The sequence below is a fragment of the Varanus komodoensis genome, unplaced genomic scaffold (assembly GCF_004798865.1).
Source record: "Varanus komodoensis strain SLA01 unplaced genomic scaffold, ASM479886v1 scaffold11, whole genome shotgun sequence".
In the NCBI taxonomy this organism is placed as follows: Eukaryota; Metazoa; Chordata; class Lepidosauria; order Squamata; family Varanidae; genus Varanus; species Varanus komodoensis.
Window position 1 is genome coordinate 1,385,471 of NW_025335317.1, and position 27,409 is coordinate 1,412,879.

Below are 27,409 nucleotides of genomic sequence, written 5' to 3' on the forward strand. Positions count from 1 at the left end.
AGGAAAGGAAGTGCTACGATGTTCCTGCAAACAGACTTGATTCATCTAAAGTGCACCCTACTCTTCCAGCACATGCAGCAGTTGGAGTCTGTGACACAGCTTTGGTTCCAGTGCTCCCACTCGCTCTGTTCGGCTAGCCAAAGCTGCCCTTCCGGCACATCCCCGTTCACCTTTCCACATGCCCCTTCTTCAGTCTGCAACAGTGCCTCAACCGAATCTGCTTTGGGGTCATCAAGCCATCTGTTCCTCTGTGCAGCCTCCCTGTCCGACCTTTGCAGAACCATGCAAAAACCTCATGCTTTCCAGCCCATGGCCAAGCTCAGGGGAAGAAAGCAACCAGGTCACTAGGCCATGAAGGGAGGCCGAAAATTACCCCAGGCCCACATAACAAAGCCGACCACTGATTCTGAGACTGGCCTGCAGGTTTATTTGCTACCCTTGCAAAAAGAGGTCCTCTCTCCCCTTCCACCCAGATTTTACATCAATGCACCCAGCGCTTGCTAAGGGACAGCAGAACCCTTGGCCAGAGAGGTCCAACTCATTGTTTCTCTACAAGCAAGAGAGGTCCCTACATTGGAACAACCGTGCTGGCTCAGCCCCTATCATCCTTCGCAGGGGAGTGCGGAGAGGAAATAAGGAAGATTTTGGCAGGGAGCAGCAGAACACAAGGTAGAAAAAAGGAAGCCCCTCAACCAGTAAGGGAAAGTTACAGGCCTTAAGCGTATGGTTTCAAAAGACGGTGCCGGAATGGGTTAGAGTCATCATCTTGAGCCTCCTGAATGCTTTGCTTGACAGTTAGTAAACAGAGTATTAAACGTATGCCCAGGTTGTCTGAAAGAGGAGGAGGAGGAGAGCAGAAGAGGTGCAGGCAGTAGACCTTCAGCCGGTCTTGTGGCTACCATCGCCAGTCCGAATTCTCCGGGCCAAAACTACCTCCTTGGACACTTTCTTGCAGTCACTGGCCAAGCCAAGGTAACACATAAGATTGATGAAGCCTGTCGTGAAATTCCACCGCAGGCCAAACTCACTGGCTGAGTAATCGAAGGGGAAGGTATGGTGGAAGTTGTGGAAGCCTTCGCCTGTGGACCAAGAAGCGGGAAGGTGAAATGAAGCTGTGCCTATCGTAGGAATTCAGAAGCAGACTAAGGAAAGCAGCCAACATGCCCACTCTGGCATCGGCCGCACCCCGCCAACCTACTCCTTCCGTGCGTGTGTCCTCCGCTGGCATCAGCTGCTCTGACTCGCCTTACTGTTTGCAAGCTTCGGATAAGAGAGAGCGCGACTAGGCGAGCGCCGCTCGAGCTGCACGCCATTCTGGAAGCACGCGTGCGCTTGCCGGCCCTGCTTCCCCCGCCTGAAGCCAGCAGGGGTGGCAGTGGGCACGTGGGAAGCAGGGCCGCGCTGGTCCCCCACCCCCGTGCCCCATACGTACCCAGGGCTCCGAAGACCACAAAGGGGTTTTCCCGGGGGTTGATCGTCTTATCGTAGGGCCTGTAGCCGTACATGTGAGCCGCGCTGTTCACCAGCCAGGTGGCGTTGAGGATCAGCGTGTAGCGGAGGATGGCGGCCAGTAAGAAGCTGTTGAAGTAGGACTCTCCCCAGAAATACCATGGCACCAGCGGAGGGACCAGGAAACACATGATCACCACGGAGGCCTTGTAATGCCTGCAAGGAAAGACGGACACGCCACAGCTTACATGGCGAGGTGGGCACATCCAAAGTTTACATGTTCACAGTCTGAATTCTGAGTTCCTGAGCACCGTTTTTGTATGTTTTCACTCTAAAGCAAGTACTTGTGAATGCTCAGATGTAGCCGGTTCCGGGCCTGCCTGATGTACCGGAGCAACAATATGAATATTCAGAAGCTGAACCTGTAAGTCTTGAATCATGTCGTTAGAAGGGGCCTTGAATTATGCTCACATGGCAGATTTTGGACGTGTGGACTTCTCCCAAAATCAAGGGGAAAGCAACATTGAGGGATTGTGGCAGCTGGCAGCAGGAAGAGGAGCTGCGAATAACACTATGCATGGATGGGCATGTAAAAGAGCACTGGCAGAGGACCAAAGGACCATGCCAGGATATGTGACCCCCGAGGGGCCCAAGTGGCGAATGAGGTTGGGAGAGGACAAGATGGCAGCAGCTCCGTTACGGCCTGCTGGTGTTGTGGAGGGCCACAGGTTCTGTAAGGTTTTCTGCTGATTCATCACCCGTTCCTGCACTGATAATTTCCTTCAAGATACTCATCCTTTTAACATACTGGTCAAGCTGGAGGAAGTGGGAGAAATTATGCCACGAATTAGCTGGCTGCAGCTCTGGTGCAATGCTACAGCCAACATGGCTTGGAACGGGCATGCCTTCAGTCACAGCTTTACCAGCACTCCTGGCAGACTGAGAGAACTGGGCATGTTCAGCCTGGAGTAGAGAAGACTGAGGGGGGACATGAGATCCCTCTAGAAGGACCTCAAAGGCTGCCACAAAGAGGAAGGTCAAGGTCTCTTCTTGCTGATGCCAGAGTGCAGGACACGGAATAATCAGCTCAAGTTGCGACAACCCAGATTCAGGCTGGACATCAGGAGAGAAGCTTCCTCACTGGCTGAGCAATGTGTCAGTGGGGCCAGCTGCCTGGAGAGGTGGGGGGCTCTCCCATACTGGAGGCATTCAAGGCAAAACTGGACTCAAGCCCTCTGAGTGGGAGGGTGTGACTTCGTGTCCTGTAACAGCAGGGGGTTGAACCCGATGGCCTTCTGGCCCCTTCCAATTCTGCTGTTCTATGATTTTATGATTCTCTTTCCCCTGCCTATTGATCAGCTGGGCTCATTTCCTGGTTCAGCGGATCACTGCGTTCTGCAAGTGATGGGGCGATGGTTGGTGGTCCAACGGCTGGCCTCCTTTAATGCAAGGAAAGCACCCCCAGATGCTGCTGCTTTTCCTCTCCCCCTTTGCTCACCTCCTCTGGAACATCACCACCTTATCTGCTTTCAGGTCGGAGAGATCCAGCAACTGCCCCTTCTCTATGACATCTGGGTGTTTGCGCACCAGCAGCCAGCCAATGTGGGAAAAGAAAAAGCCCCTGGAGGCATTGTGGGGGTCGGCGTCTGTCTCTGAGAACTTGTGGTGGACGCGGTGGTCTCTGGCCCACTCGTAAATATCATTCTAGAGGAAAGATAAAGCCACGAGCATGAGCGATTTTGAGAGGGGTGATGTTCGGCTACTGGACAGGGCAGAAATGAAATAAGCAACACATGAAGGCGTTGGAGAGCTTCACCCGGAAACCTTAAGACTGATGTTTTGTCCTACCCCTGAGTGGAATGGGGAAGATGCCAGTAAATGCCATGTCCATGTATTGAAACTAAGGCTGGCATGAATTGGGACAATGGCATGACCTGGACTGGTCTTTCCCAATGCTGAAACAACAAATCTCACAACTTGCTTCGCCCCCAGCCAGAGCAGCCTGCAGTCCGGGCCTTGGATACACTCCGGACGCACCAGTCCCGGTCCAACAGGCTCTCCAAGCAGGGCCAAGCTGCTGGGTGGGGAAAAACTTGCAACTTTCCCCCCATAAAATTGTACAGCACATTCAACAAGAAATTGCAATATCCTCCCACTTAATTCCATGTTGTTCTTTAAAATGAGCATGAGATGAGGTTTGGCCAAATGATTCCAGTTGGGGAGACCCTAAATGGAGCCACAGAAGGTACATGAGGCTCAAAAGCTCACTGCCTTTAAATGGGAACGAGTAAATCCTGCCGGGGTCCTTTACAATGCACAGAGAAACGCTACGGTGCGGTGCTGCACGGCCTTCCCTGGGCATGCCTGCCTCGTTCTGTGGGAACTCCAGCGTGCCCCTGCCTCGAGGCAGCCGCAGCCCCACCCCGACAGGGGGGCAGCCTCCTTCCTGTTACTCGCCATCTGCCGCATCCGAAGTCCCCTGCTTTGGGATTTTTACTGACAGGAACATTATACTTTTGATATGGAGAGAGTAACTGGAAAAGGAAAGCAGATGAGGAGGAGGAGGAGCATGCATTTATAGAAAAAAATGAAAGTGGCTTGCTTCTAGAATCCCAGTTCTGCAGAAGGTGAAAATGCCGTGTGGGATTCCATCAAAGCAATTCCCTCAGGATTTACTGGTGTTGTCCGTTAAGCGGTCCCTACCTGGAAGGCCATGGAGTTGATGATGGCCAGGAATATCCGGAGAGGCAAGGAGGCTTTGTAAGAGCGGTGGCTCCAGAGACGATGTGCACCGGCAGTGATTCCCAGGCCGCTCAAGGTGAAGCACAGAAGCACTGTGGTAAGAAAGGAGAAAGGAGAAGGACGTCAAGAGGATGCCCCCTTCATTTCAGCATCATCCAGTGCGCCGATCCCCTTCCCCATCAACACCTTCGTTAGAAAACCCCAAAGCCAACACTCGGAGCGACCAACTGGGCTTGGACTGAGAAGAGCGGAAGCACGAGCAGAAAGCAGGACTTCGTTCAGCCAAACACAACTGCAGGCGAGGCTGGAGAACGCCTTGCCAGGCCACCAGCTCCTCACTGCACCCACACGCGATGTTTGCCTGCTTGAGATGGAGGACCCAGAGACAGGCGGCCTGGAGATGCCACCTATCGCCAGATGTCCCACAAGACTATCCTCCCGGCGGGAAAACGCCCTTCTTCCGCCACGCACAAGCTGCTGCGACTGCGAGTCCCTCTGGGTAGTTCAGCAGGGACGGGCTGCGCCAGAAGACGCCTGTGGCTGCACTGCTGCTGACCTGCCCAGTTCCCACACGTACTGCGCTGTGCCATCAGGATTCGACCTCAGCCTCACAGCTAAGGCGAATCGGAGGGAGTTTACCCAAACTGCTCCTCAGCACAGGGACAGGGCAGCCTCTGACCCGGGGCCAAAGGCAGCTTGCAGCGCCCTCTCCTCTGCCCCGCAAAGCCCTCGAGCTGGGCGGCCGGCTTGCCATCGCTACACCCCCTTGTCTTTTCCAGCCCTCTGTCCGCTTGGGCTGGCTGGCTTGCAGTTGCTAGAATGAAACCGACACTGTTCGCATGTGCTCTGGCTTGCTATCGTCCTCTCTTGGCCTTCTGGCTCATGCGCCACAGTCCCGGAGCACTCCACTGTTTGGGAGGTACATGTCACGTCGCAGCTTGGGTCTTTGTCCTCCAGAAAGTAACGAGTACTAACAAAGAGCCCCCAAATTTCTGGAGTGGAAAACAATTCTCTTGAGAACGAAGACCAGAGAGCAACACAGAGACCCATTCCTAGTCTCCGTTTTTCTGCCTGTGCTCTCGCTTCATCGCGACTAAAGCAACATAAAGGTTCTTGATTTCTGGGTGGTGGATGTGTGGTCATGGAGAAGGTCTTGCTTCCCCGTCTGGTTTATTTCAGCATGTGCATTGCTAGGCTGGGTTTCCTCCAGCAGCTACTGATTCTGCCCAAAATGTTAACGCTGATGGGTGGGTGGGAATCAATGCAGATCGCACAGTGCGGTTCTTTTCTAGATCAGATTTTGGGGTGCCATCAATGCATTCCAATGCCTGGGAAACTGCTCCACTAACCGCTTTGGCTTTTACTTCCCAGACTAGAATCAGTCTGTGTGGATCCTGCTCCGAATCAGAGCTGCAGCTCGCGCTTGGCCCTGTGCAGTCATCTGCAAGGAAGCAGCTGAACCACCAGATGACGGGTGCTGGAACGGGAAGGGGGATGTCCAGGTGGCTACGGGTCCAAACACCACGTGCCCTGGCTTATCACAGGTCAGCCTACTGCTGCCACGCTGCTGCCCCCACTGGGGTTCACGGCTGAAGCTGCCCGGGCACAGGCCCCCCGAACAGGCGAGGGCCAACCCTTTGCTGGCTACCAAGGCTCTGGCAGGAGAGGGGCTGCGATCTCCATCCTTTCCAGCAGGGAGAAGTCTGTTCATTCCAGGGCTAACCTCTCTGGCCAGTTCCCAGAGTCGTCCCAGAGACCTTGACACGGTGCCCAAGGGACGCTACATTGCCAGCTCAATGGGAAAAATTATCAGGGCAGCTCTGGACTCAGGAGGAGATGCCATCACTGGGGCACTTCAGCTTCTCGGGAAAGAGCCAACACAAAGAGTCTTAGAATTAGGCTTCTTGTTCAGGACAAAGGGCCTTTGTGTGGACTCAGCTGATGCCACTCTTTTCTGTTGCCATTGTAAAAAAAAAACACACACACAGAAACAAAACCTGAGTCAGCCCTTGCATTCTTGCTGGGCCATGGAAGGGAGGGGAGGGGAGGGGAGGCTTACTTGCCCTTGTTCTGAAACCTTTACCCATTTGCCACTACAAAGTTGTCTCCACAGCTGAGCAAGTGGGGAAAAATGTGACGCAGCCCTCTTGGGAAGCCACTCTGGTGGGAAGCCGGCCGGCAGAGCCTACCCACTCCCTCCCCACCTGATTTCATGGTCCTGATCCCCCCACAGGTTGCACTGCAGCAGCCAGGGCACCCCGGTGCCTGTCCTCCGGTTTCACCGCAGCGTCCCCTCCTGGTGTCGCTGCTTCACTCCAAGTAGAAAGGGAGGGAGGGAGGGCCAGTGAGAGAATGGGGGGGGGGGCAGCTGACAGCTTGGAGTTGGGTCTGGAGCTACTGCAGTGAGAAGACCGCTACACTTGAGGCAGCGGGAGCAGTTTGCTCCTGGATGCGTCTCGCTTGGCTGCTCTTCCTGGTGCTCCACGTTTGGGACCTGCAGCTGACTTTAACAATGGGGGGATGACTTTGTTGTGTGGTTCGCCAATTGTGCCAGTTCTCACGCACCTTCGTAACAGAACCTATAGGGGGCAGGATCACTGGACTTTGAAAACAGGAGCTGCCCATTACTGTCAAGTGCTTTTTCTGATTAAAATAGGCTGTGTCACCATGGGTACAGAATTTATGTTTACTTTATCATAATCCATAGTTCCATGGTTCAACCCACTGCCTAAGCATCTAAAGCAGCTTGGCTCTTATTGCTCCTAAATTAATTAACGGGAAGTGGGCTCTAGAACTTCCCAGTCGTTCAGTGCCTTGATTCTCTCACCCACATGCTTTGAACCAGAGAGAGTGGGGAAGTGAGGGGAGAAGGCACAGAAGTCCCTCAGATCGCAGAAGTTCCCCTGAAACACCATCCCATCCAAAATATATTTCTGTATCCTTCTCAGTGGAGCCACGTGCGTGTGCTACCGGTCTTCACCTGGGCAGCTTGCTTACCTCCCAGGTGAAGGAAATATACGAGTTGTATTTTGCAATGTAACCACATCTGGAATGCCTGGCTTGAGGATGCCCCACAAGGCTCGGAGGTGGAGACGGGCAGAACCAGGCCACGCCACCCCTTTCAGCTCAGCTGGGGCTTCCCTTGAACGCTATCACCTTAGCTGAAACTTGCTGCACACTAAGGAACCTTTTAATGGCACTAATAGCGTGTTTGTTAAAGCTTAAAGGATTAGACTCTCAGGAACAGTAAGGAAGGAAGATTCTTCCCATGCATGCACTTGGTTTTAAATACAGGATCCTGTACTGTTTGCTCTCCAGCCTCCTTCTAAGAATATGCATGGTCCTTCTGTGTGCCAGTACCTGCTGGATACATGCTCCTCTGGGGGTCACCTGGCAGATGTCAGTGAATGTGGGCTGCACCCGGCCAGCCAGGTGCGAAGCCTCACATGGGACGCCGCCCAGCTAAGCCTGCCCAGCCACCCCCACCTGAGCATTGTCGACACGGCCGGCCGGCGGCCCTCCAAGTTCAAAGATGGCTGTCTTTCTCCACCCAGCCTGGAGCTGAGCCAGCACCTTTTGCAGACAACGAACTACGAGCTCTGATTCCTTGGCAAACTCCCACGATCAGCCCTAATGCCCCCGATCCCATGCCTGATGGCAGGCGGGCGAATCAGAACCCAAACTGCCACACATGAAAGCTCTTCCTCTCAACTCAAATCCGCCCCCTCAGTTCAGGGTGGATCTTAAGGAAGGCACTGGGTCTGGAAGGAGAAGCAGCTGGAAGCGGTCCAGAAGGGCCTGCCAGTTGCCTTGACAAGCGACTTATTGCTTAGCACAATATGCTCCTGAGCCATTAACGAGCTGGGACACTTCCCAGGGGAGGCTCGCAGGTGACAAATAGTCCTCCCCAAGGCCTCCAGGGAGCTCACAGAAAGAGCAGTGGCCAAGAGCAGAGCAAAACAGGCAGACAACTGCTCCCAAGTGCACGAGCTTGGGGCCCTTTGCTTACCCCACAGCAAGGTGAGGACCTTGGCGGAAGGTATGGTGAAGACGGCATACACTGCGGACAGGTGGAGCAGGGACATGAGGATGATGTTCCTCCAGACATAGATTTTGGCAGGCTTGGGACCCTCCTTCTCGCGGTAGCTCTCGTCGAAGAGGTCGTCCGTCATCTCTCGCTCAGGCCCCTCAGCTTCCTGCATGGGGGCGGCCTTCGCCGTGCCGGCTTCCCCATTCTGGGTCGTGCGAGCGAAGGCAGTGGTAGTGGAGAAACCGGAGGGGAGCTGGCAAGAGAAGCAAATAAATAAGCAATGCAAATTCACACACGGGAATGGGAACAACTCTTGGTGAGTTTCCCAATTTAAGCTTCTGCAGGTTGTGCAGCAATACAAGGCAGCTGCCTGGTTCTTGTGCACTTTTAGGCAGAAATGAGCAACCCGTGGGCCATTAAAAGCTTATCTCAGCGTCACCATTAATCGCAGGTGCCCGTAGCTGCCAAGGAGAGACATTTGCTATTTCGTAAGCTGCAACCACGCATGGGTGTGCCCCAGCGATGGGAGCCCAAATCAAGCTGGGTTTCCAGTCACCTGGACCATCTATGCACGTTGAACTGTAAGAGCAGAGGCGTCCTTTGTCCAATTTTCACGTCTGTGTACAAAAGATCACGCCAAGAGGCAGCTCCTAATCTTTGCACAACTGTTCCCAGAAGCTACAGCTAGTATGGCCAAGCCAGAGAAGGCAGGGCCCGCCGTGCAAGCCAGAGGCAGAAAGAGTTGGATATCCAGCATCCTCCAAGCAGGCCGCTGATGCTGCCTGCTTCCAGACCCTGCAACTGTCCTGGAAAAAGGGAGCAGGAAAAGCACTGATCCCTGGATTAGTCCTGAGATCGATTACTTCAGCATCCCTTCCCAAAGCAGTGGGATTGCAGAGCCCTGGTGGAAGCATACACTGTACTTGGAAGCTGGAGGTGCCTCTCAGCTGCCCTGATGCTTTTCTTGTTTGGAGGGCTTGGAGAGAAAGGCATCCAGGCCTGGGGATACCCAAATCTCTGCCTTCCCGAGATCCAGACAGCTAGCCAATCTTCGAGTGTGTGTGGATGCGGATCTGGGTTTGGTCCACTCTGGAGGATCCCTGCCATGCCTGAGGCATATCCCAAACCTGCTGGAGTCAGCCTAGTTCAGTTCTGGTTTGGCCAGCTCTGAAGCACACCCACAACGAAGAGCTCCCATGTGGGAGCAGCAAAGCCAGCAGCCCTCCCGCCACCCCAGGGGAGCAAGATGTCTATTTAATTTCCAGGGCAACGCTAAGCATTCCTGAATATCATGCCAGCACTTCTTCGTTACTGTTCTAAGTACTCCAGATATCACCCCTTTGGGCTGTTCAGAGGCATTGTTTCCATAATACATTTCATTAGATGGCAGTGGGACTGAGTGGGCCTTTCCTTCTAGTTTCCGAGAGAGGCATAAGCAGGGCTTGCGGAGAGGCGGGGCGGAGAGGCGGGGATCACTTGGCTGCTCCCAGGCAGAGCTGGGGGAAGCCCATTTGCTCGCTTCTTCACGGGGAGGGAGGGATGGGACACTCGGTACTCACAGAACTCTTAAAACCTGGCATTTCCAACTGACAGGGGCACGGGGGGGGGGGGCATGATGGGCTCACCCGGCAGTTTTCTCCTTTACATGAGTTTCAAAATTAGGCAATGACAAGTAAACAGCACAGGATTTAGAGAGAGATTACGGATGATCCGGAGGGCTCAAGATGAGGGAAATCACCACGCCACATCTTGATTGTAATCCTGTGGAGCAGACTGCTTGGCTGCTTCCGCCAGGATGCGCTGCCTGAACTGGGGCTGAGTCTCCCAGGATCCCAGTGTGTGGCTCAGCAGATCGGGTGGATTCTCTGGGGGGGCCCATCCCGCAAGGCTCTGCTCACCCTCCCTGCATCAGCGCCTCTTCAGAAACTTCCACAGAGGGAGAGCCAGGCCCCCAAACCTGCGAAGAGGAGAGGCTCTTCCCTCCCCTCCCCTGGGGCACCAGCAGCTGCAAACAGGGAGGGGCCAGGGGCCGGGGCGGGCCCTGTCAGCTGCCCCATGAGCCCAGCAGCCTCCCAGCCACTGCAGCTGGCCCGACAGAGGCGAAAGGTGCCCAGGGAGGGGAGCTCTCCAGCTGCTGCGGCAACCTGCACGTCTTTGGGAGTCAGCCTCGCTGAAATGAGCAGGATTTGCTTTTGAGCCTCGGATTTCAAGCTTAGAGGCCCCAGTCCAACATCTGGAAAGGAAGAGCAAAGGGCTTGGCAGACCCCTCCCAAACCTCCCCACTCATCACTCCAACCTTAAGCCGCCATGACTAATGCACTCCCGCCACCCTCACCCCACACCAGCCGGGCTCCTGCCCAAACTTGCCCGCATTGCTTAGGAGGATGTGCTGGTGCTCCGGCACTGAGTGCCACGGCAGCTGCAACAGGAAAGAGCCGGCTCAGTGGCAGCCTCCCTAAACTGTCAGATTCTCTTTATGCCCAGTGTGATCAGGGCATTAAGGCTGGGGAATGCGCCTGCACATCCTAAGGCCCACTGGCACGTTCCACAAGGAGCCTCTGCCAGGCTGCTGAACTGACACATTAAGGACCGGAACCTCTAATTAAGGACCGAACCCTTCGTAAGTTAGCTGCCGAGGGCCACAGGACTGCAATCCTGCACCGGTGAGTAAGGGGCACTGAACTCAGTAGGGCTTGCTTCTGAGCAGACACGGTAGGATAGGATCGTGCTGTCATTCACTCTCACCCAAGCCCCCACTGTCCTCACGAAGGCCTTGCATGAAGCACTAGTGGCTGCTTGGAGGTTCTGCAAGGAGTGTGGGGGCCAGTGAGTCACATGGAAATTTTCCCTGGCAGCATCGAAGTTGCTAAAACATTTGCACTCCTTCCCTCCCTTCGGTTTTCCTAGGGAAAGCGTCTCCATGCCAGCCATCAGCCAGACGCCAGAAAACAAGGTTCTATTCAGGGCCATTAGCACGGCCACACGCAGGCAGGCACAGCTCCCCGTGGCCGGAAGGGGCCAGGGCGCAGCGGTGGGTGGAGAGCCACGCCACCATGCAAGGGGCTCTGCCAGCTGCCCTGGGCAGAAGCCCTGAACAGGGGTGCTGCCTGGGCAGTCTGGGGGCAAGATGCCTGGGGGCACTTTGGACCCACCAGAACTAAGCCACACAGATCCCGAGGGGTCAAACTTCAGGCTAATCGGCCTGAGGTGTAAAAAGTGCAAACCTTTAAAAAAACAGAGGTCAAGCTGAACGATGAAACATGATGGATGCTCCTTGTTCGCCATCTGATGCACATTTAACAGGGAACAGTTGTCACTAAACTTTTTTTTCTGAAGGAACAATGGCCTTTGCAGTTTCAGAGCACACGTGCAAACTTTAGGAAATACTGGGCTACCTCTCTCAAGAGAAAATGAATATTACGCTACCAATATTGCATCTCATAGACGCTGGTGTAGCTGTTTGCTGCGTTAGTCCCAGAGAATTCAACCTCAGGGCAGTGAGGTTTCTATGGCCCTGCTGACACTGCTGAAAGCACAGGCAAATGCATGCATTTCTTGAACTTTTTGTCAAAAATTTAGAGAGCAACAGCAGCATTTTTTATTAATGAAAATTTGCAGCAAGTGAATGTTTGAGCAATGTATGGCGAGGAGTCTGGTTGGTTCTCACGCCTGCTTGGAAGGGAATTCTAAAGGAGGTAACCCGACACAAACGCCAGCTAGGCAGACGATCCCTGTCTCTCTCCTGTTTCGCGTGGGGAGAGCTGCTCCAGGCCCTGCCTGGGAAACACGGCTGCTCCCAAGCGGCTTTATCGCACCGATCTTGCCAGCAGGAGCGGCCTTCGAGCAGGCCTGGACACGGCCGGAGGCGCACAAAGAGAGGCGGCAGGAGAAGCAGCCCTGGAGAAGGCCCGCTGCGCGCGGAGCAGGCGAGGAGGCATTGCCACCGGCGCAGGCACGGGCGCGCGCGGCGGTGTCCACGCCTGGCTCCGGGGTGCCCGCTCCGGGGAAGGGGCGAAGAGGCGCGACGCCCTCCGACAGGGCACCTGCTTGCGGCGGCTTTCTTGCGCGGGCCGTGGCGGCTCGGGGAGATCTTCCGCCGGCCCGCGGGACCCCGGGACGACGCGACACCCGTCTGCCCAGGAGGAGGACCCCGCTCCTCCTCCGGGCGGCATCCTGCAGCGCACACCCCCACCCCACGATGCGCGGCAGCCCAGCCCACTCGCGCCGCTCCGCCGCCGGAATCAGCCGGGGAGCGGGCGGAGGGAGGCGTCCGCGGAGGGCCCGGACCGCTCCAGGAGCAGCGAGCGTGATGCGGGCACGAGGGGCGCGATGCGCAGGAAGGGGCCCGCAAAGCAGGGCGCTCGAGCTGGGCTTCGGCGGGGCGTCTCGGAAGCGCGCGGAAGCCCCCGCGCCGCCGCCGCCGCCACAGAGCCGCGGGCGCCCGGGGGGGGGGGGCAGCGCGCCGCACGAGCGCGAGCACCGCGCCCCCGCGACGCTCCTTGGGCTTACCTTCCCCTCGGGTAGATGGGCGGGCATCGGAGAGCCGGGGTCCTGCGCGCGCTCGGCGGCCGGGAGACCACGGGAGGCTGCGGGGCCCAGGAGGGTCGGACGCCGCGAGGCTCTGGACGCGCTGGGGGGCTGGCCGCGAGGCTGCGCCCGCGGGAGCGTTCCGGGGAGGGGGCTCGGCGGCAGTGCGCCCGGGCGAGGCGTCGGGAGGGCTCTGCTTCTCTGCTCTGCGCTGCGCTCCCACCCGCTCTGCCGCGCCGCTCACGACCAGGCTCTGCGCGATGCTCTCGGCGAAGGACTGCGTGCTCCGGCGCCGCCGACGCTTAAGTGGCCGCGGCGCGGGGACGCACGAGCCGGGGAGGGGGACGGTCCTCGGCGCCGGCGGAGCACGCCCATTGGCTGAGGGGAATTTGGTGCCACCTCGACGCGCGCCGGCATTGGCTGCCCGCAATCTGCTGTTGGTGCGGCGCGGAGCGTGCGCCGGGCGCGGGGCGCGGGCCGCCCCTCCCTCGGCCGGGAGCAATGACCGGCAGTGACTCCTGCGCGCGAAGTGGGTCAGCAGGTCTGTGGGCGGCGGCGGCGGCGGCGCGCGAGGGCCGTTCCTCGCGCGAAGCCCAGCCCGCCTTCGCTGCCGCCCGGGCGCGCACGATCGGCCGGGCGGCGCGGCGTCCCGGGCGCGCTGCCCCTTGTTGCAGCGGAGCCGCCGTGGCCGGAGGGAGCCGCGGAGCCGCCTCCGGCCTCGGGCCAGTCCGCTCCCGGCTCCTGCTCCTCTTGGGGCCCCGCGCCGCTCAGCGAGGGCGGGCGGCGGCGTGGGGGGGCAGGAGAGACCGGCGGGGTAGCCCTCCCCAGGACTGATGCCGGAGCGGGGCGAGGGGCGCGCGGGCGAACGGCGGGGAAGGCCGGAGGAGGCTTCCGCACGCCGTTCGCGCTTAGACTTCTCCCCAGAGCCGGCGACGCTGCTTCGTCAGTTCCCGGCCGGGGGGCCCTCCGTGGTCTCCCGCGAGCAGTGGGCCCGCTCGCAGCGCACTGTCCGGCCCGGCAGCCCTTTCTCCATCCAGGCCTGCTCTCTTGGCTCCACCTGACTCGCACCTGCCGGAGCGCATCCTCCGTGGACCCCAGCGCCGGCTCACTCCGCTTTCACTCCCAGCAGCGGGAGGCAGCCTGGGACCCTCCAGATGCCTGGGACTCGCATTTCCAGAATCTCCGGTCCCTGGCCCTGAAGCCTGGCACTCACGGGAGCCCTGGTCCAAATGTTTGGACCCCCCCCCCCCGCTTGCTCTCCTGCACTGTGAATGGTTTCTGCCTCCCCAGGGCTGGAGGAGGCAGCGATGGCGGAGTCGGGGCGTGGTCGGGGGGTGCTTAGCTGAGACCCAAGGGTGCCCCCGCGTCCTCGGCCGAGCTCTGCCAGATGCATTTTGGCCACATTCGCGGCACAGGGGTTTCCGGTCAATTGACGAAGAGCCATACCACCAATTACCCATAGGTTTTCTATCCCTGTGTGTGTGTATATAGCAAAGCATGCAGCTGTTGTTAAAAAGCGATGACGCATCAGCGCTGGCAAAGGCAGCCCGAACATCCTTACGAACGACACAAAAAGGCCGCCCGTGCAAAGCCGAAGGTGCCTCACATCGTGCGCCCCTCGTGTTGCCCCAGGGGGCCGATGCGTCACTTTCCCCTCGACAGTCACTGCGCAGAGGAGCCGAGCTCCTCGGGCGCGCTTCCCGCATCGGCGAGCAGAGGGCGCGGCAACCAGCGGGGCTGGTACAGCGGAGAGCTGGCCGCGTGTTGCGACGAGCCCGGCGAGACGAGCCCTCGCGTGTCGTCAGCGCTGGCAGGCTCGGAAGGAGCGCGGCTGCTCCAGGCGCGGGAGGGGCGCGCCCGCCCCTCCCGCGCCGCCGCGGAGCCCCCTGCTGGCGGGGAGGGCTCGGTGCCGCCCCCCAGCGCGGCGCAGCGGACTCCGCTCGCTGTGCCGCGCTGCCCTTCCTGTCCTCTGCGGCGGCGCGGGGCGCAGACAGCCGGGAGCGGGCGGCTGGAGTGAGGGCGCCCCCAGCCCCCCCCCCCGAACGGCATCCCCGCAGCCGGCCCTCCAGGCAGGGTCTTTTCTGTCTCGCTGGAGAGGGCCGCGCGTGCGGGAGTCAGGTCGCGCCTCGTGCCCCGGAGCGTTGCCCCGGTGGTGCTTGAACAGGGCTGCCTGCGCACCGTGTCGCCGTGAGGTGTGTCTGTGGCTGGACACGGCGCCTACGGGGAAGGCGCGCTGGATGGCGGAGGGCATGGGGAGCGGGCCTCGGAGGAGCGGTCCCAGGTGCAGGAACGCCCGGGTGCGAGGAACGCCGCTCCCGACAGGAGCACAGCAGCGCGGGCTGGCTGCTCTCTCCTTGGCCAGGAGATAAAAGGCGGAGAAGGAGCTCAGGGCAGCGTCAGGGGAGGAGATCTCACCAGGGATGGCTCCCACGACCCTCATGCTGAGGGTGGAAATGTGGCGGAGCGTGTGCCTTGCATGCAGAAGCCCCCAGGCCAGGCACTGTCTCTGGCATCTTCCGGCTGGGGGGCTGCTGCCAGCCCGTGCTGACGCTTCCAAGCCAGACAGACGAAGGATCTGACTCGAGAAGGCAGCTTCACAGAATCATGGGAGAGAGTCGCAAGTGCAGTCAGAGGGCCATCTCCCCTGCAGGAGGCCGAGTTGCAGCATCCCTGAGCTGCCCCTGGAACAGCCCCAGTGCAGGAGAGCCCGCCGCCTCCCCCGGCCGTGGGCGCCACTGCTGCGCTGCTCTGACAGCCAGGAATTTTTTCCTGCTGTCTAGGTGGACTCTGTCTTCCCGTAAGCATGCCGTGCGCTCTGGCATGTTGGAGAGGAGATCCCGGCCCCCCGAATGGCTGCCTTTCCACTCCTTGAAGAGCGCTCTCATATCCCCCAACAGTCTTCCTGAGGCTAAGTTTGCCCAGCTCTTTCAGTTGCCCCTAATAGGGCTTTGTTTCCAGGTCCTTGATCATCCTGGTTGCCGTCCTCTGAACTTTCTCCAGGTTGACTGTACCTTTCCTGAACTACCCAAACCAGACACAGTACTCAAGATGGGACCTGCCTCGTGCTGAACAGAGCAGAGCCAGGGCCTCGCATGGGTGGGAAGCCGTGCTTCTTCTGTTCACCTTCTTTGCAGCTGCAGCACTCTCTCGACTCGACTGGACTCGGATTCTGTTTGTGGCTGGTCTGCAGCAATGCCTTGTACCTCCCGTCTTGGCTCCCTTTTCCTAGGTACAGATCTTGGCATTTCATTCTGCTGTTTTCAGCCCAGCACTTCCGCCTGCCACCATCGCCTTGAATCTTGCTTCTCTCTTCCAGGTATCAGCCACCCCACTCAGTTTTGTGCCATCTGTAATCGGATGAGCATTTCTTGCACCTCCATGTCCCAGCCATGAATAAAAATGTTGAAGAACACTGTGCCCTGCAGAACCTCGCTCATTACCTCTCCTCATGCTGAGAAGCTGCCTCCAAGAAGCACTCTGAGGCCAGTCCAGTGGCCAACGGTGGATCCGCCTCATCGCCATCCCATCTATTTATTTTTATTATTTATTTATTTAAAACTTTCTATGCCGCCCCCATCGCAACAAAGCCTCGGGGTGACTCACAAAGAATACATAAAAACATACATAATAATAATATAACAAAAAAACATTTAAAAAACCCTGGTGCATTCTCGGCTAAAAGTTTTAAAATCCTAATTAATTCAATAATTTAACAATTAAAGTAAGTTTTAAATAAAAAGGTCTTAGCCTGGCACTGAAAAACAAATAACGACAGTGCCAGGCGGACCTCTCTGGGGAGCGCATTCCATAGGTGGGGCGCCACCGCAGAGAAAGCCCTCCTCCGGGTACTCAGCTGGTTCCCTGATCAGAATGTCAGGCACTCACTTGAACTCAAGGTATATTATGTCCACGGCATTTCCACAGTCCATAAAAGGGGTTGCCAGATCTGAGCTTTCTAGACTCCCAGTAAATCAGTGCCCTTAGAACAGGGGTCCTCAACTTTTCCACCAGGGGACCAGTTGAAAGGTACCAGTGCTGGACGTGGGCCAGAAAGGTGGTGCCAGCGGGGCGCATGGGCCAGAGCGGGGGCGAGGCATGCGGGCGCTGAGGCGGGGGGCGCGTGCAGGCAGGTGAGGCCAGGAGGGTGCGTCACGCACCGCAGTGCAATGGCTCGCTCGCTTGGAGATTGCTTTCTCCAAGTGAGTCCAGAAGGCGAGCAAGCCACCGCCTCCCCGCGTGGGGGGCAAGACGGGCAGCGCCAGGCATGCACATGGTGTGTGGGCACATGCGCAGCACATTGAAAACCTCCGAGGCGGGCCGGATAAATGGGCATGGTGGGCCGGACCCGGACCCTGGGCCATAGTTTGAGGACCCCTGCCTTGGAACGTTCAGCCTTGGAATAGACTGGAGGGCAAGCGACCTTCGTCTTTGGGGCAGACCTATGAGGCAGCCTAGGCATGACTCTGATCAGATCTCCCAGTTTGTGAAAGCAAAAAAGATCTGATACCTGCTCTGCCATTCAAAAGAAGCTTGTTTCACTGGAAGAGGGAGGCACTAAGCCTCATTCTTCTGAGCTGATCGCTGCTCTCCCAAAACTTCCCCTGACCGCTCCAGGGCAAAACACAGATAAAAAACCTACAGGAGATCTGAAGGTGGATCTTGCACTGTTCCATCTAATTTGGCTCTTAGTTCCCACTGGCCCCTAGTCCTCACTGGGGTATATAGTCTGGAGCTGCTTAGGGATACTGACCGTTACCTGTCTGAACACAATAGCAAGTTGAACTTTGAATAGAAAGCATCATTGTATACTCGTGGAACTGGGAGGGGCCAATAAAGCCACTGGGTCCAATCCCTGATCAAGCTTCAGCATCCGTAGAAGGCTGCCCAGGTGCCTCCTGAATGCCTCTAGTGTGGGAAAGTCCACACCCTCCCTAGGGAAAGGGCTCTGTTGTTGCACTGCTCTGACAGCCAGTCAGCTCATCACGTTTAATTCCAAAGAGGAAAGGTTGCACTGTCTGTTGAAAGGGGGAGTTAAAGGAAAGCAACACGAAAGGTTATTTAAATCCACAACACCAGAACTTCGGATTAGCATGAATATGGAAAGGTGCCAAGGACAAGAACATACGAGAGAATTAATGGAGTCATAGAAAGCAAGGAGTCCCGCCAAAGTGTGAATGCCTTGCCCAAAGGAGGAAAAGGAGGGGTGGGTGGCGAGGTGGCCACGTTCGCTGATGACATTAAGCCTTACAGGGCGCTTTAAGCCAAAAGGGATTGCGAGGTGCTCCAAAGGCTGGGGGAGGGGCATCAAGGGGCCGAATGCAGTTCAGCGTGAGCCAGTGCAGAGCAGCGCATGCGCGGGCAGGAAGACTCACCTTCAGGTCTGGGCTGATGACAGCCAGCGAGGGAAAGGGGTGGCAGGGACGACACCTTGCTATAAAAGTCGGCCCAGTGCTCAGCGAATGGCGGGTTGATTCTTGCTATTTTAATGGCCGATTCTAATCTTTCCTAAGTGAGTTGGATGACTTCTATTACAAGCTAAAAGATGGAATACAAATGTCACATAAAGTGCTGAAAGAGCCTGGTTCCTCCACCGAACCCTTCCTGCGCTCCTTGCGCTCTGTCACAGACATTGGCCCGGTTCTTGTTAGAGGTGGTTCTCCTTTGGGCGATTGTTAGATGGAAACTCACATGACTGAATGGTCACACAAATTGCTATTTATTTATTTATTTAGAGCATTTGTATGCCGTCCCATCGCATAGCCTCGGGACGGCTTACATAAATAGAATAAAATACAGATAAAATCCAGATCCACCCTGGTTGCATGTTAAGACCTATAAACTGATATTTAAAGTTATTAAAATATCATTGAACTAAAAAGGTCTTAGCCTGGCACCGAACAGCAAATAACGATGGTGCCAGGCGGTCCTCTCGGGGAACGCACTCCACAGATGGGGCGCCACCACAGAGAAAGCCCTCCTTTGGGTACTTTGCCTCCTAATGTCTTTCACGGAGGGTTCCCGGAGGAGGGCCTCTGCTGCCGATCTCAGGGGGTGGGAGGGCAAATATGGAAGAAGGCGTTCCTTTAGGTATCCAGGTCCCAAGCCGTTAAGGGCTTTATAAGTAATAACTAGCACCTTGAATTGAGCCTGAACGTAAATGGGAAGCCAGTGAAGCTGGTAGAGGACTGGGGTTATATGAGAATAGCGCCCAGTCCCTGTCAGAAACCTGGCTGCTCTATTTGCACCATCTGAAGTATCTGGACTGTCTTCAAGGGCAGCCCCATGTAGAGCGCATTACAGAAAACCAACTGGGAAGTAACCAATGCATGTGTCACTGTCACTAGGCAGTGGTCCTCCAGGTAGGGGCGCAGCTGATGGATCAGCTGAAGCTGAAGGAAAGCGCTCCTCGCCACCGTTGTCACTTGAGCTTCCAAAGACAGCTCTGGGTCGAGGAGTACTCCCAAGCTGCGGACCCTGTCCTTCAGAGGGAGTGCAACCCCATCCAGGACAAGATCCAAGTCACTTACCCAGGAGCTCAATCCACCCACCAACAGGACCTCTGTCTTGTCTGGATTGAGCTTCAGTTTATTGGCCCTCATCCAGCCCATTGCCTTGGCCAGGCACCAGTTCAGTACAGCCACTGCCTCACCTGGATCGGTTGAAAAAGAGAGGTAGAGCTGGGTGTCATCAGCATACTGGTGATTCCGCAGCCCAAACCTCCTGATGACCTCTCCCAGTGGTTTCATGTAGATATTGAATAGCAAGGGGGACCCCTGTAGTACTTCATGGCATAACTGCCATGGCGCAGAGCCAAAGTCCCCCAGCACCACCTTCTGGAATCGGCCGTCAAGGTAGGAGCGGAACCACTGCCAAGCAGTGCCTCCAACCCCCAATCCCGCTAGCCTATCCAGAAGGATACCATGGTCGATGGTATTGAAAGCCGCTGAGAGGTCCAGGAGAACCAACAGGGATGCACTCCCCCTGTATCTCTCCCTGCACAGGCCATCATACAGGGCGACCAAGGCAGACTCAGTACCATACCCGGGTCTGAAGCCGGACTGAAATGGGTCCAGATAATCAGTTTCATCCAAGAGTGCTTGGAGTTGTCCCACCACCACCTGTTCCAACACCTTGCCCAAGAACAGGATGTTGGCCACCGGTCTATAATTGGCGGTCATCTATGGATCCAGGGATGCCTTCTTTAGGACAGGCCTGATTACCACTTCCTTTAAAGGAGCAGGCACCCGGCTGTCCCTCAGAGAGGTGTTGATGACCTCCAGGATCCAGGCACCAATCCCGTGTTTGGCCTTGGTCAGCAGCCACGACGGGCAAGGGTTGAGTAAACAGGTGGTGGGACATACTTGCCCAAGCACCGTGTCCACATCATCAGGCCGCAATAACTGAAATTCATCCAATATTATCTGACCAGACGGAGTCATTGGCACCTCCCCTAGAGGATCTGAATCACTAGTGCAGTCCAGCTTGTGATGAATCTGAGCGATCTTCTCCTTAAAGTGCTGGGCAAAGTCGTCACAGCGGGCCATCGAGGGTGGTACGGGATCTTTCTTAGGACCAGGGTGAACCAGCCCATGTACCACCCAAAAGACCTCCGCTGGACGGCACTGTGAGGAGGCAATGGAAGTGGAGAAGAATTTCTTCTTCGCCGCCCTCACCGCCACAGCATAGGCCCAATAATCATCTACCACATGAAAAGCTAGCTGCGGGACAAGGTGGTCATGCCTGCCTTCTCTTTGACATGCTGCTTTTCTATGAGCAAGGCGTTTTTCTTAGAAAGGAACTTCAGTTATGTGAGCCCCGTCTCCCACCCAGTCAGATAAAAGGTTATTCTTCTTCAGCTGACTTTGGGCTGCTGCCATGTTCTGGAAAAGGAGCAGAGGATCACACGACATCGCCATGCGGGCAGATAATCGCCCTCACACCCCGCCCTACCTTCTAATCTTTCTCATCTCTGCCTGCCGCATCCCTGGATTTTGGAATCTGTTCCAAGTCCATCTTATGTATTCACAGCAATAGGATATTTTAGGAGAGATGACGCGGAGGCCGCCTATTTGCACAGGGATGTGCAAGTGCCCTTTCCAGCGAAGATAACGAAGATAACGTTCTTATCATGTGCTGTCTTATCAGAAGCCAGTGGGATCCCCGAGAGGAGTTGGTCAGGAGTTCATCAGCCCACTTTCGCTACACCTTTTCCTCCCAGCTGCTCTTTGCACCGTGGCAAATTTCCAGCTGCTTCGGAGGGACCTGGGCGGCCATCACCATCGCTCCTCGTGCTCCGCTCCCAGCGACGCGCTCCCTGGACTGGGCTTGGCAACAGCCGCAGGGCCCAGGAGCACTGGGAGGAACGGGGCAGCGGCCGGCGTTGTTGGCTCTGGCCGCTCGCCCTCACGGGGGAGGCGCTCCCAGCCCGCCCCTCGGCTGCCCGCCCTGCTCCGCTCCGCGCCGGCGTGCGTGCGTGCTCTGCGAGCGGCAGCGACTCGTTTGCCTTGGGCAAACGGCTTCGGAGGATACACTGCGCTCATTGTGCGGCCCAGCGCTCTTCCCCCGCGTGCTGCTAACATCTTCCTGGCCGCATCACTGGGCGGCTGCACAAACTGCCAGGACGTTCCCCTGCACAAGCCCAGCTGAAGTAAAAGGGAGCCGGGGACAGGGGGCAATGCCCTCCTGCAAGGGGAGGAACGCCCCGTGGATGTGCCCGAAATCAGGTCTTCCGCCGAGGGGCAGGCAACAGGGGGAAGCTATGGGGAGCAGAGAGCACCCTAGCCGTGAAAACGATAAAATTTATTAAGCAAGCAAGCAAGCACTCTAGCTCAGGCTTTATCCTGGGGCAGAAGTCAAATGCCTGGTGAATGTGAAAAGAGTAACAGCCCCTCGGTGAGGAGGCAGGTCCTGGTTTGGTCACTGCCGCACCTCCTTCCTCTCCTGGGACTGCTAAGGAAGAAAGCTGCTCTTCCGCACCCAGACAGACTTCCCCCTCTGGTTTCCCCATCTCCACCTGCTTTCCTGATTCAGGGAGCTGGAGGTGTCAAAAGCTCGTGATTCCATGCAAGCTTTGCACCGGCCCGATAAAGGGTTCACACGAATACGGAACTGGCCATTTCTCTGGGGGACCCTGGCTTTGTGCGGTGTTTGAACAGTGATCCAGCCACTACCAGCGCCCTCGGATCCACTTCAGGTGCGGCCCACGCGTCCTAACGAGCACAACGGCTGGAGAGGCAGAAGGGGCCGGACATGTGAACGCGTCCTTGCCGGCTGTTGCCAAGCAAACGCTTCCCAGCGCACTCCAAGCCGAGTGCGGTTCTCCATGTTGGATTTCGCACATTTCAGCCCCTGCTTTTTCATTTCATTTAGTTTACAATTCATCATCGGAAACATCTACCTAAGAGAACCTTAGTAAAGCACGGAAGAGGCTGAGAAAAGCCGCGTATTAGAACCAGGGAGCAGTACCTCTGTTGCTGTCCTGTAAAGACCGGGGAAGCAGCGCCACCAGAGTACGTGGCCCCCGCGCCAGTCGCGGCCTCGGCAAGCGCGTCGCCGCCGCCCGCTTGCCGCGCTGCGCGGAATCCTTGCACCGAGGCCGTATCTTGCGCGAGCGTTTCGTCTCGCAGGAAGGTGCCCTCTGCGGGCAGCCTGGTGCTCCGCGGTGGGGAGGGAGGGAGGGAGGGAGAGAGGAAGGGGGGGCGGCTGGGGAGCGGGATGGGGGGGAATCCCGCGGAGGGCAGCAACTCCGCGCCCGCCCGCACCCCCTTGAAGTCTCTCCCAGGAGGGCGTCGTGCGCCCGCGCGTGCGCAGCTCGGTCCCTCGCTCTGGCAGGCTTTGGCTACCGCAGTGAGGACCAGCGCGGCCAGGTATCCCCTTGTTGTCCGCGCTGGAGAAGATGTGGCCCCGTTTCCCCACGTGACCGATGGTCCCCTCACTGGACAGGGAGAGAAAGCGCTCGCTCCCCTTCGCCGTGCAAGCGGTGCCCCGCAAAGGGCCCGGGAGCTCCTCCTGCCTCCTGCGGAGCCTCCAGCACCACCACGTCTGAGGCGGGTTCTCTTGTTCAAGTGCTTGGGCAGCCTCCGTGGGGATGCGCAATGGTGGCACCGGGCCCAGGGAGGAAGCGGGCAGGCCGTCTGCATCAGGCACCCGCCCTTTTGCTGAAGCAGGGCCTGCGGCCGTGTGCAAAAGGGGGCTCTGCCCCTTGGACCTGGGCGGCGTGGAGGCCGAGCGTCACAGAGCTAAACAGATGCTTCGCTGCATCGCGCAGCTCCCCTCTCTCGGAGGCCCACCTGAGCATGGCGGGGGATTGGCGGGCTCAGAGAAGCCAAGAGCCATGCCGCCAGGAGGCAAGAAATTAGCAAGGAAATCTTTCTGTGGCGGGCTTGCATGGTCCAGCTGGTTTTCGCCTTGGATCAGCTTGTCAGTCTTGGTGATAACAGGTAGGCGTTTTCTGCAGCAAGTGCTAAATCTCTGCAGCTGGCTTGGGCTGCGGGGTGATCCAGGGACCCGGGCATGGTCCCGCTGCTTGTGGAGCCACCTGTGCCGCTGGAAGTGTTGGCGAGGCCGTGGAGCTACATCGGCCGATGATCCCTGCCTGCCGATTAAGCGTTTTCGGTGGATGGGCATGGTCTCAGCCGAGGGCGGAGGCATGAACTGGAGCACCCAGTCCGTGGAGTTCCATTGCTGCTCACGTTGCGAGGCGCTGTGGCTCTCCGGCTATGCGTAATTCAGCAAAGATGGTTGTCCTGAGTACATGGGAGGCCACATGGTCTCTTTGAAAGGGGCTTAATTGAACCAGCCAATTGCTGGAGGTGTCCAATGGCAGCTTCCTCTTGGGAGATAATCACTGAGATAAATCTTGGGAAGAAACATTAATATATATGCATACACATTTTCTTTTGAATTACCTACCTGTCTCTTGGAATTTAATGCCAGGTCACGTAAATGGATTCTCTGGGCCTTTTTGACAGCTCACATGGGAAGGATAAATAGCTGCCTTCAATAACTCGCTGGGTGGCAGGCTTAATTAAATTTTCAGTTTTTGAAAGTGGCCTTTAGGTGTGATCTACAGATGGATATATACATGGATATTTGGACTGCCTTTGTTTTAGTCAACAAAATTTGGTCGCATGTGATCACTTTAGTTCAAAATCAAAAGCAAGCAGTGAATCCCTGCAGGGAGACAACTAGCCTATCAGGAATCACTAAGCTAGAACCCTTCCTGGGGGCATCTGAGCAGGGGTGTGTCGGCTTTTCAGAACAGGTATTTATTTTTGGTAGGGAGGAGAAGCACAGCACCTGCTGCCCTTGGGCCTGGGCTGGGAGGCGGCAAAGGCCGGGCGTGCGCGAAGGGAGCAGGGCTCTCGGCGGTGCTGGAAAGCGCCACCAGGGCCCGCCTTCGCCCTTCGGAAGCCGCTCCTCTGCCCCCTGCTGGGCGCGTGCTGGAAGCGCAGGCCGGCGCCCTGCTCGTTTGGCGAGCCAGCTGCTGAACGCGCCTTGGAAACGGCGCTGCCTTCGGGAGATCAGCCAGAGCAGGGCGCACCCCCGGCCGGAAGGAGGGGGCCGATGCACCGGGCACCCGCAGCGGAATGCTCCATGTCAGGGGGACCCTCAAGCTGTCGCCCTCAGAGGCGCCGTGGCAGCAGCCCAGTGGGCCCTGGACCCATCCGGAGGCCTCCCCAGCCCCCCTTCTGGAGATGAAGATGGGCGGCTGGTGCTGGGGAAGGCTCTGCCCCTGGGACTGGCATGTCAGGCTTCCTCTGGGAGCCCAGGCTGACTCATCTGAGGAATGCACACTTGTGGGCAGGCAAAGGACACCCGTGACGGCCCGTCCTCCGCCTGTCCAAAACCTGGAAAGGCGCTGAGCCAAGGGCAGGCCTAGGTGGCCCCCACACTGGGGTGCTCCCTCCAGGGCACGGGGGTGGCCTTCCGGGGAAGAGCCCCGGTCCAGCGGTCTGCCCAGGGGGAGCTCCAGAAGACGCCTGCATCCTGGCTCTGCCGGGCAAACATGCTCGGGGCCTCTCCTCGAGTCCTCCAGCACCGGCAGCACCATCCCGGAGACACATTTCCAGGGCAGCACTGCTCACCTGCCCAGGAGGAGGTGTCTGGGTGGCGGCTGGAGGCGCCCCTGCCCCCTGCCGGGATGGAGCAGAGCACGCCCAGCTGGAACTGCTTCAGTGCGGCTGGCTGGGAACACGAAAGGCCAGGGAAAGGCGTGTGCTGCAGATGCGACAGGGAAGGCCAAACGAAGCTGGTGGACAGTCCAGGCATGTGCTGGGGATGAGGGATCGGTGCAGGAGAGCGAGGAAGGCAGAGCGCAGGGTGCCCCCTTTCCTACTGCCTGGTGTGTTACCCATGAGCCCCATTTGAAGAGGCAACGAGGTCTCACCCATGACAGATGAACCATGGTAGAAGACCAGTATTCCTTGGTACAATGTGCAAATCCAGGTCACACAGACTACGATTTAGCGGATTAAGTTGATGCAATTGGATATTTAAATGCATTGTTCTTTTACTTTTTTCTGGGGAAGCAAAATCCATTTGGCACAGTGGAGGAGCATCCACTGCGGTGGGGCTTTCTCCTCCTTGCTGCTCACGGCTGCGGCCCTTTGCTGGGATGGAACATTCCCATTAACTGGAGCTGGACGATCCCTTTTAGAAGGCCGCTTCTCCTGCAATTGAAGCAATAGCCACCAGATGGAGGCCTGCAACTGTCTTTGCTTTGGCAGCATCTGAAAGTGAGGGGCCCCCTCTGTCTGCTTCCCTTGAAAGGCAGAGAGTGGTTTTGGGAAGCCTGGCTTCCTCTTTGCATCCGCAGCAGACACAAACGGGGAATATCCATTTAGTGAAGAAGCCTGAAGGACTGCAATCTTGGCTCGCTGTTTAATGCGCGAAAGACCCACTCAGTACTGAGTCCGTCCACTAACGCTGGCAGTGCGTGCATTTTCTCTAAAGGGCAACCCCAATCCCTGCACAGAGCAGAAAGCAACTCTCGGAGCGGCTGAGACCGATCCTGCACCCCATCTGCCCTTCTATATTTTTAGAGCGGATGTATCTTTTGCAGTGTTTTCATGCTTCACGCTGTGTATCTAATAAGCACAGTATTATTAAGGAACCGAGCTTGCATTCTTTTTTACTGGTCCCAGCTATGTTTTCAGCTTTCTCTGGGTCTGTCTGTCTACCCGTCCTTCAGGCTCCAGCTGCATCTCCAGTCTGCACAGCCCTGTGTGGAAATCCTTCGGTTTAATCTTCCGACTCAACGGCACGAGCTTCCAGGCCGAGCTCAGCCAGGCTGCACTTTCTCCGGAGTCTCCCACTCTTGTCTTGGGCACCTTTTTGATCATCTGGACTCATCACTTGATAGGGTTTCATTTGTTTGGTAAATTATACCCAGTGTGGCGTAGTGGGTAAGAGCGTGGGACTGGGACTCAGGCGATCCGGGTTCGAGTCTCTGCTCGTCCATGGAGCCAATTGGGTGACTCTGGGCCAGTTGCAGACTCTCAGCCCAACCTACCTCACAGGGGTGTTGTTGGGATAAGATGGAGGAGAAGAATGATGTAAGCTGCCTTGAGCCCTTTGTAGGAAAAAGGCAGGATATAAATCGATAAATAAATAAATAAAAGAAGGGAGGGGTGAACAGTCTGCTGATCAAATTCGCGGATGATATTGAACTGGGCAGTGGCCACAACTGAGGAGCAGGTACTGCAGATCCAAAAGGATCTGGGCAGACTATGGAAGTGGGCAGGAGACATCAGGATGGCATTCAATGTGGTGACAGCCAGTGTGGTGCAGTGATTAAGAGTGTGGGACTGGGACTCAGACGATCTGGGTTCGAGTCCCCACTCAGCCATGGAGCCCACTGGGTGACTGTGGGCCAGTCACGGACTCTCAGCCCAACCCACCTCACAGGGTTGTTGTTGTGGGGAGAAGATGGAGGAGGAGAATGATGGAAGCTGCCTTGAGCCCTTTGTAGGAAAAAGGCAGGGTATAAATCGGAAAATAAATAAATAAATACATAAATAAAATACCTGCGGTATGTACCTGGTGCATGGCATACACAATAAGAAGAAACACATGCGCAACATCTTCAGGAGCAGGCGGCTTTGCATGGGGAGCGCAGAGCCCCTGGGAGAACTTCGAAGAAAAGGCTGATTGCGTACGGGCTTTGGGGCTGCTGCTGGTAAAGGAGCGCTTGCAACCCAACCAGGGCAGGGCAGGGCAGGGCAGCCTGAGGGCTGCAATCCGGGTCGAGGGGAAGATACAAAGAGAAACTAGTGGAGGAAGAAAGGGCACCAGGGCCTGGCAGTGCACTGCGTGACCTGGCAGAGGGATGATCCGTACTAAGATGCAACCAGCCTTCTTCCTGGCGCATTCCTGGAAGAGCAGGCAGAGGGAAGCACCTGTCGCAGGCATGCCACGGAACGTGGCTGCCGACGGGCAGGCTCCTGGCCTCCCTGCGGGAGAAGGAACTCTTCCATGCAGAGACCCTTCTGGAAGGGGGAGCGCTGGCCTTTGCTCAGCACCGCCCTGTGCAGGTCACTCACCTGAACGCTGCGTGTGTTCTTCAGACACGGGTCAGTGTGTGGTTCCACAAATTGTCTCCGTGCCTGTTGGACGGTTGCTGTGGGTGCCACAATAAAGCATCTGTGTGGCTGTTTGCAG

At 57.1% G+C, this 27,409-nt stretch overlaps 1 protein-coding gene across 1 annotated transcript; it reads right to left on the minus strand.

Moving 5' to 3' along the window:
* Positions 1 to 404: 404 nt before the first annotated feature.
* On the minus strand, positions 405 to 12,999 carry SCD (stearoyl-CoA desaturase). Its single transcript, XM_044420190.1, has 6 exons — positions 12,731 to 12,999; positions 8,201 to 8,474; positions 4,153 to 4,283; positions 2,948 to 3,153; positions 1,433 to 1,665; positions 405 to 1,079 (listed from the first exon to the last, which is right to left on the minus strand). The coding sequence occupies exons 1-6, from the start codon at positions 12,755 to 12,757 to the stop codon at positions 880 to 882; spliced, it is 1,071 nt and encodes a 356-aa protein (XP_044276125.1). The 5' UTR covers positions 12,758 to 12,999; the 3' UTR covers positions 405 to 879.
* Between the last annotated feature and the right edge of the window lie 14,410 nt (positions 13,000 to 27,409).

Excerpts from the sequence above, each read along its gene's own strand:
- SCD (XM_044420190.1), bottom strand. The coding sequence starts at position 12,757 with ATGCCCGCCCATCTACCCGAGGGGAAG. Across the intron at positions 1,666-2,947 it reads GTGGTGATGTTCCAGAGGAG|GCATTACAAGGCCTCCGTGG; the intron begins GTGAGCAAAGGG and ends CTTTCCTTGCAG. Across the intron at positions 1,080-1,432 it reads TGTGGTCTTCGGAGCCCTGG|GCGAAGGCTTCCACAACTTC; the intron begins GTACGTATGGGG and ends CTTGGTCCACAG.